General features: G+C 38.0%; 2 protein-coding genes across 2 annotated transcripts; both read left to right on the forward strand.

Annotated features, from left to right (window-relative positions):
• Positions 1-1,654: 1,654 nt before the first annotated feature.
• LOC101303686 (BAHD acyltransferase At5g47980-like) lies at positions 1,655-3,013 on the forward strand. Its single transcript, XM_004295645.1, has one exon. It carries the CDS (start codon positions 1,655-1,657, stop codon positions 3,011-3,013), a length of 1,359 nt encoding a protein of 452 aa, XP_004295693.1.
• A 1,104-nt stretch (positions 3,014-4,117) lies between these two features.
• Positions 4,118-5,398, forward strand: LOC101303982. The gene has a single exon (XM_004295646.1). The coding sequence runs from the start codon at positions 4,118-4,120 to the stop codon at positions 5,396-5,398; it is 1,281 nt and encodes a 426-aa protein (XP_004295694.1).
• Positions 5,399-9,682: the final 4,284 nt, after the last annotated feature.

Consider the following 9,682-nt stretch of genomic DNA (forward strand, 5'->3'; position numbering starts at 1 on the left):
CACTGCGTCATCGGCATCCTCGTTGGTGAGGTCGACCAACTCAAATGTGGTTATGAGATTATTCAATCTAGTGGTCATCACCACCATCTGCTTCGTCTTGATTTTCATCTCCATTATCATCGAGCATTTGCTTCATGTCTTAGCCAAGGTGAGCTACACTTCAATTCCTCTCTTCTTATTACACAGCAGCATTAGTATTTGCATCACTATATGAGTCTGATAAATGATCACCTCTTTTTTATTAATCATCCTCCTCTTGGATCTCTTTGCAGTATTTCAACAAGATAAGGAGGAAGTCACTCATTCTCGCTCTTGACAAGATCAAAAAAGTAATTAACTATGCGATTAGCTAGAACTGATCCAGATTTCTAGCTAATCCAGATTTGATGTAATACGTTGTTTTGTTTTGCAAATTTTTAGTTTAGAAATCATAATATAGTGATTTTTGAACATAAAGTATATTTTAACATGATTATTGGGTCAGTTGCAGATTACTGGGCGACAGTAACTCAATTACTGAGGGTCAGTAATCGATTACTGAGCGTTAGTAATCGATTACTGGGCGTCAGTAACTCTATTACTGGGGTCAGTAATCGATTACTGAGGGCCAGTAACTCGAGTTACTGGGGGTCAGTAATTGTGTTACCCGGGGCCAATAGCCTTTTAGGGAATCATTACTCAATTACTAGGGGTCAGTAACCGAGTTTACAGTGACCGGAATGCGGCGATGGGAGAAATAAGTTGATTATTGGGGGTCAGTAATTAAGTTATTGGGGGTCAATAACTCGATTATTAGGGGTTAGTAACTTAATAAGGTGATTACTGGGGGTCAGTAACCCGATTATTGGGGGGCAGAAATCCGACGACAATGACCAGAGAAAGTCCGGCGACGGTGATCAAAGAAAATCCAGCGATGAGATTCCGGTGACCGGAGTCCCGCGACCGGTGACCGGAGGCTCCGGCAAAGTCTTCCCTCTTTTATATTTTTTCTCTCTCTGAGTGTATATAAGGGATAAGGGTAAAAATGTCTCAAAAATATTTTTTTATTATAAATTTAATAAAGATTTGTGTATTTGGGCACAAATAAGAACATCTTATATTGAAATGGGCTCATGTTTATTAGATTCATTGAAATGGGCAATAAATAATTTAAATTAGTACTAAATGGACATTTTCCTTTTCCTTTATTCATTCTCACAAAAAGGAAAACATTTTTATTCCATATCAAATGAGAAAATTGTATGAAGAATACAATTTATATCTATACTAATCCAAATAATTAAGAAAAAATATTATTCATAAGGGCCAAAAAAGTTTATATAAAATGTATTTTTAGTAACAATATTAAGAGTATATTCAGAGGTTTGAAATCCAAAAATAAAAACAGTATTTTTGAATAAAAAAATTGATATAGGGGGCACAACTTTTTTTTCCGCACTGGGTCTTTAATTCTCCAGGACCGGCCCTGATGATAACCACACATTTTATAAGGCGTGCTATACCATATGGTATGCCACAATATTCTTCGTACGTTTCTCCCGTCTCTACATTTCTTCATATTTAACACCACCCTATTTCTGTAACGTTCTTCTGATATGCTCAAATCAAAACGTTCGTCTCTACATTCTCTCTGCTGTGTTTGTGTGAATCTGAGATGATGAAGTTTGAGGTAATCAGAAGTGAAACAGTCAAGCCATCTTCTCCAACCCCCCATTATCTCAAACACTTCAAGCTTTCCCTTCTAGACCAACTTGCTCCTGTTGCTTACGAGCCCTTGGTTCTCTTCTACCCCTACAATGATCGTGATGTTACCTTCACACCTGCAAAGAGATCCCTCTGGATGAAGAAGTCACTGTCGGAAACTCTGACTCGTTTCTACCCTTTTGCTGGAAGAATCAAAGGAAACATCTCAATCGAATGCCACGACGATGGTGTTGACTATATGCAAGCTCGTGTCCATGGCCTTCTCTCAACTCTTTTAGCACAGCCTGATGCAGAGACACTGAAGCAGCTCCTTCCGGTAGCGATTGAGTTCCCGAAAGCAGGGACCGGGCCTCTGCTTCTTGTTCAGGAGAGCTTCTTTGATTGTGGTGGATTGGCAATTGGTGTGTGCATGTCACGTAAGTTAGGTGATGCAGCCTCACTTGGCACATTCATTATGTCATGGGCTGCTAGTGCTCTTGGATTTAGTCAAGCACTGCTTCCCGATTTCAACGCCTCGTTTTGGTTTCCACCAATGGATTGTTCCTCTGGCCACAACTCTTCTGTGGATCATATCGTCAAGAAGAGAACGGATGGTTGTGTCACAAAGAGGTTTGTGTTTGATGCATCTAAGATATGTGCCCTTCAGACCGAAGCAGCCAGTGCAAATGTGAAACAGCCAACGAATTTAGAAGCTGTCACAGCTCTTATTTGGAGATGCGCAGTGGCTGCAGCCACAAGATCAAGCTCCCTGCACAAGTCTCCTCCTAAGGTCTCTGTGTTGTCCCAATCTGTGGACATTCGCAAAAGGATCGTGCCGCCTTTGTCCGATGACTCTATAGGAAACCTTGTGGGATACTTTGCTGCACAGGCAAATGAGAGTGAGTTGGAGCTGCAAGGCTTGGTTGCTCAACTAAGGACAGGGCTCAAAGAGGTGAGCAACAATTGTGCCCAAATACTTAAGGGGAGTCATGGATCTCGAGGGTTTGTCGAATCTTCCAAAGAGGCAGGTGATTTCTTCCAAAGAGATGACATTATGAACCTACAAGTCTGCACAGGCTTGTGTGATTATAAGGTATTGTATGAGGTGAATTTTGGGTGGGGAAGGCCAATTTGGGTGAGTAACTTTCCTAGTGGTTTAAACAGAAATGTATCATCTTTGGTGGGTACAAGAAAGGATGATGGTATAGAGGCTTGGGTGACCTTGATTGAGGAAGACATGGCTGCTTTTGAACATGACCAGGAGCTTCTTGCATTTGCTATGGTGAATCCAAGTGTCCTAGAACCCATTGCATTGAAGTCTGCTCTCTAATTTGTGATTGATGTTCTTGGTTCTTGTTACTAATCCGACTTCAGATCTTCAAAACTTGAATCTAGCTTTCTACAGAATCAACCTCATCGTGTTTCTATCTCTATCATCACATTAGGTAAGAGTTGTCGAACTTCATGTAACCGTCTCGCCTTGCATCCAATGAAGCAAACCAGATTCTGTAGCTCAAAATATGTCATGTACTCAATGTTAAACAAATTCTGCAAGTGACTATTTTTGAGACTATTACATAACACTGGAATAAGTGGCATGCTGATGTTGATATGCTTTTTTTTTTGAGGAGAATATGCTATTTTTCTTTACAAGCCATAATATGCTATGTTTCCTTCATTACCAAAAAATATATATACTATGTTTCCTCAACCACATGTCATTGCTCCCCAGATCGATACAAGGTTCAAGTCAGTTGACAAACACAAAAAAATAGAAAAATACTTGTGTTTGGACTAGTATGTATGTGTGCATCCGGACTATCTCTTTTTTACATATATTTGCTAATGTAAATTATAATCTTAACCGTTTAAATGTTGAGTTAACCAATGAAGATCACCTCTGCAAAAAATCAATGTAAAAGAAAATCGTTTGTTCAGCCGTCAATTTTTTTCATGCAATTGGTTGAACAAACGATTTTTGTTTACATTGATTATTTTTTTTTTCAAAGATGATCTTTATTGGTTAACTCAATTTTTAAACGTTTAATATTATAATTTACATTGACAAAGATATGTAAAAAAGAAAGAGTCCGGACGCACACGTACATACTAGTCCAGACGCAAGTATTTTTCTAAAAAATATTAATAAAATACTGTGTCATAATAAAAACCATAGATAAACCACATATAAATCGTTTGTAACGGGCCAACTATGGGTGGGTTACAAGTCTCTCATGTTTTGGTTACAAGTCTCTCATAGACCATGTTTTAGTTACAACTTACAAGTCTCTCATGTTTTGGTTATAAATCGTTACAAGTCTCTCATTGACCATCCCCAATCCACTTCAAAAAAGCAAACCTAGAATTAGAGAAAATTTTAGTTAGGGTTAGTCTCTCTTGTCGAACTAGGCCTCCCTTGAAAGATCATACATCAATGGGTGACGGCATCAGCTTCCGGCACACCACAAGAAAAACTAGAAAACCAAGTTGGCCTGTACTTCCTCTTGATGTGTATGAACTGATTTCATCAAAGTTAACCCTGAGCGATATACTGCGTTGGAAATCGGTTTCTCGTTCATGCTACAATGCCATCAAATATATCGTAGAGAAATCCCCATCATTCACCTGGTTAGCCGAACCTCCCTGCCTCCTGCTTTACCCAGATCAAGATTTGGACCGCACCATTGATGTTGATGATGGCATTATATACGATGAAGGGTTTGTCTTTTATAATCTTAACAGCGGCAAATTTTCCAAGTTGAAGAACACCATACCTAAGGAGTTAAGCCATGGTGTTTTTCTTGGATTGTCTCAAGGTTGGGTGCTTTTCTTGAGCAAGAAGCTAGAGTTTGTGCTCTTAAACCCCATGCTATGTGGAGCTCAGCTCCCACTCCCACCGCTCTGTAGTTTTCCAGATATACAAAGAATAACATACGATCTCGACCAACCTATAATCAAGTGGAGAAAACCTGCAGTTACTTTCACATCCTTGGAATTGTTTAGTGCAAGTTTCCAGTCCAAAGTTGTCGTGTGTCCGCGATGGAGTTGCAGCAGTAGGATCAGAAACAAAGACATCTTTGGGGTTATTGTTATGTACTATGTTCTGGTCAATAATCAGGAGACTACAGGACCATATAATCTTGCATTTTGTAACACTAATGCAGATGTTAAGTGGACAAAACTTGACAAGCAAGGAGGTTATAAGGACATTGTGTGGCATCAAAATCACTTGTATGCCTTACGCAACGATTGGAGTAGTGTCACAGTCTGGGGTTTCGAGAATTCGTTAGTTCCGATTAAGATGAATGATATTCAATCTGATGGGGAGGCAATGCGAAATCTGGATGATCAATATGTTAGGGTCAGTGCTTACATGATCAAAACGCCGGAAGATCTATTGCTGGTCTGGAGGACTTGGACTAGTATGTTCTTTGCTTTTAAGCTGGACTGTTCCTATGGTAGGCGCAGATGGATAGAGGTGGAATCGATTGGGAATTATGCATTGGTTTTGGATCGGAGACAGTCTATGTTAATCTCAGCCGGCCATGATGCTTCAAGATGCGATAAGAATTCAATTTTCTTGGTAGAACAGTTACAAACAACTGATTCCCGCAGCAACGACTTGGTTGCTTTTGATTTGAAGCGAAGGGAGAAAGGACTAGAGAATGGTTTGCCAGCAGTGTGGAAGGATGACTGGCCAGTTGTTTTGGGTTGATCCTTCTTGTCATAGCAAGGAAGGAGCGTTTTGATCCAGGTGAACCGTGAACTACTCTACTACTGATCCAACTAATAAGTACAGAGAAAACTATAGGCTATCTGTTATTCTGTTTGGCCCTCATATTGTCATAAGAAAATAAAGCACATTCTTATATATAGCTGGCATTACATTCGGAAACAGATCAAATATCTACTAATGTCATACCCGAAATGTATTGTGAGGAAATTAGACAAGTAATCATGAGGAAATTAGACAAGATTTACCTCAAGTCGAATAAGGACTCGTGCTATAAAAATCAATAGTCCACACTATTTGCATCAAACCAGGGATACAACTTTCAAGCGAAGTACAGCAGAGAAAGAAGAGCTTCAATATAAAGATTTAGTGAAAGGATACTTCGACTATCTTTGTCTGCCTTAGCCAAGAAATCCCAGAGCTTTTTTTAATACATTTATTGGCAAAGCATCAACAGAAGTTTTCTCTAAAACAGAACATCTTAACTAGTTGACCAACATGGCTTAATACAAGCATACAAATTCGGACCTCATCTCAACACACTGCTCATATTCAACAGAAGCTATAGTCAAAGGAACTCTTTCACTAAGCTGCAGCGTAGAATGATTTCTTGCCTTCTCTTTCTTCACCTCTGTTTCAATATCCTTCTTTACTCTGTCCTCCATTCCCTTGTTGTGCTCATTAGGAGTAATTACAATTTTCTGAAGTTTAACAGCACTCTTTATCAGGTACTTGACAACTTCGAGATGATATGCGCTATAACCATGTCATATATCATACGCTACTAGTTGCACTACCCGGAGATGTTGATGGGAGCATTTGGATGCTTTATATTTAATTTCTCTTATCCAAGGATACGCTGGGTTCAACTGCACCAAGGAAACAAGTTAGTGTACATGCAACATGAACGAAGATATACCAGTGAGTCATATTCGCCTAACAAGCACATACCAGAAGCACAAGACTGTGCGAGTTTGGAGTGGCATTGAGGAAGGAAGTTAAATGTAGACGAATGCAATCATCTTCTGTGTAGACACTTTCTAGTACAGGAAACCCAAGATCTTTCTAGTATTGAAGAACACGATCAGTCTCACATGTCTGAAAACCAAACAAGGAGTAAGACACTAATATAAATCCATAAAACATAAAGGAAAATGAAAATCACAATAATTACATGGACTAACCCCGAGGTGATCCAGTTTCAGAATCTTTAACTGAGAAAGACAGCATGAGAGTTGGGTGAACTCAACCTCTATGCAGCCCTTAAGGGAAGGCATACTAACAGATACCTCAACAAGCAGCGGTACATTTCTAAGAAGCAAACTTCAACAATCTCCATCATATATAAATGAAACGAGGTTTATGTCGCATATCTCAATGTTTTTGATGTTTTTACAGTATTCTACGAGTAGATACTTCAATGCAACTGACAAACCAACAACCTTTAGATTACTCAAAAATGGGCAATCACGCATCTATAGTCTTTCAAGAGCCGGACAATTAGACAAGAAGTACCAAGAACTTCTCCAGCCACATTAACACAATTGAAATTAAGAACTTTGGGAGACTTCAAACCAATGCATGTACAAGGGACTTGAATTGGAATATGATCATCACACAAGAGCCTGATAAGATCATGTGGGAAAGTATATTGGAGGAGCACAACCGAAGACTGACAAGTCCAGCTCCAGTGTTCGAACTCTCTTTTGCATTGCAAATTTAACTATCAATGGAACTTGCATATTCTTGATTTAGATGAGAACGAACCCTGAATAGTTCAATACAAGGGGCATTATGCTGTTTCACCACACTATTGATCCAAGGGACGAACCTGCTGAGTTCGTCGTCTACTTTTGACTTGAAGTCGTAGGACTCAGAAGATGTAAAGCTGCGTATGAAACTCCACATGGTTGGGGCACCATCAAAGTCAAGAGCAACGATAGACGCCCACACATGGCGCCATCGCCTAGAAAGAACACTAGTAGCTTGTGCTTCCTTGAGGGGCAACATAGAGAGCATAATAACTAAAAGAGTAATGTTAGGTGAACCACCTTTTGGTGAACCACCTTATAGCCCACCTTAGGTGGCAGCTGACGTGGCTTAGCCACATCATTAAAATATAATTATGATTTGTTAATGTTGTTTTATATTATTATTTTCTTGATTACGATTTTTTTTACTTTCGTAATTTATCTCTTTCTATTGCCAACTATTAAACACTTGAACCCTAAATTTTTTCTTTCTGATCTGATTAATTTGCGCGACGTCTTCATCGTTTTCTCTCATCCTTCCTCTCCATAAGCTTTTATCACGAATTGTTGAAAAAAACTCTGCTGATTCTAGTCATCGAACGAATAGCGTATTTAGGAGGGGATTACATTTGATTTATAGTAGTTGCTTCTCATCATTGTTGTGGATTTGATTTATGCTTTCATGTACTGATCGAGTATGAGTATGAAATCACCCACCTTGTAAACTATACTTCAATGGTGCATAGATTATAGTTGATTTCTTTCCTTGCGATTGAAAATTTGAACCATCTTTAATTTGGTTGTTGAATCCACTTCCTTGAACTTCAATCCCAAACATTCTATTCATATTAATTTCATTCTCATAATAAGTAAGAAGGTAACACGATTAAAATGGCTAGAGCTTATGTTAACTATGCTTAATTGCCGGAAACCGTAATCAGATTGAAAAGATTTATTTCAATTGAAGGAGACGTGAGGCTACGGTAGAGAGGACAGGCCATGGAGAGGAAGAGAGAATGAATAATAATCATCTGATGAAGACTTGTAGATAAGATCTGAAAGCCAAAAAAATAGGATCTAAAAGATCAATTAAAGAAAGTAAAAATGTTAAGAATTTTTTTCATAATTATGACAAGAAAAATTATGTTTTAATGATGTGGCTAAGCCACGTCAACTGACACCTAAGATAGGTTTTAAAGTGGTTCACCAAAAGATGATTCACTTAGCATTACTCAATAATTTCATCAGATAACACACTGATTCTGTCCACCAACTTGTTTGCATCGTTATTTTGATTTCTCTTCCTCAATTTGCAATGACCGTTTTGACTAATTACCCAGAACAAAAAAAAAGAAGTCAGAATTCTAATGTGGAACTAGGGAGCATCACACGAAAATCTTCTATGAGTTCTTTCCTTCCCAACTTCCTCAATAATGGAATTTAGTTTTTCACAAAAGCATAACAATTTACCCATTACAATCAATCATTATCATTAGGGAACAAAACAGAAGAAATTAAACGAAAATGCTCATTGAAATTTAGTACTGATTAGATATCTGGGCAGACGAAAGGCACAATCTTTGAGTAGATTTACCTCGTCTTTGACAGGTTGAGAAGTCCGTCGGCGCACCCTTTTCTTCATTGATTCTGATGAAGCTCTACGTCCTTGACGACTAGCTGTGGCCGGTTGTATTGTGCGGCGGTTATCAATTTATATTTGACTTGGGAAGTGGTGATGGAAAGGCCACTAGAAATGGGCGGGAAACTGGAATTTTGGCGCAAAAAATATTGTGACGTGTCATTTTCTTGGTCAATGGTAGTAACTAATGATTAAAATCTCTGCGATATATCTATATATCCCCCGATATCTTTTTTTTTTAGAGTGACCGATATATCTAGAGGGGTAAATATCTTATTTTCTACCGATTCCGTCAATATCTCCGATTCCGTCAAATATCCCCAATATTTAGGAAATTTACGATAGATATCCGATATATTAAAGAAGTATATGTAAGAAAACTTGGGCGTAAAGAATAATCACCTTCAACAATATTCAAAAAGAGATATAAGAGGAATAGTTGATAGCTCCAAATAGATATACGATTATCATATTCAATAATACAATTCGTATGGTTATATGTTTTGGTCCGAATACTATACTTTTATGGACCGCGTACATATTTTCAACCACTTGAAGTTTCTTTCTAGATCGATGAAGATGAAATTGATGTTTGTACAATTTATATGTAAATCCAATAAATTAAATATTTTAGAAAAAAATTATTCCCGAATTTCCGATATTTTTTCCCTAATATCTCCGATATATTCTCGATATATCCAATATCTCTCTTTTTCAAACTATCCGATAGATATGCCGATACAAATATTTTAATCCTTGGCAGTAACTGTTCCAAAATAATGAGCTAAATAATAATGTTGTGCACCTTCAACTTCAAGTATATCTTCAAGCAAACTAAAAGTTTAGAATGAATGATCTATGCCATTGTTCTTCTTC

The sequence above is a fragment of the Fragaria vesca genome, linkage group LG3 (genome assembly GCF_000184155.1).
Source record: "Fragaria vesca subsp. vesca linkage group LG3, FraVesHawaii_1.0, whole genome shotgun sequence".
Classification (NCBI taxonomy): domain Eukaryota; kingdom Viridiplantae; phylum Streptophyta; class Magnoliopsida; order Rosales; family Rosaceae; genus Fragaria; species Fragaria vesca.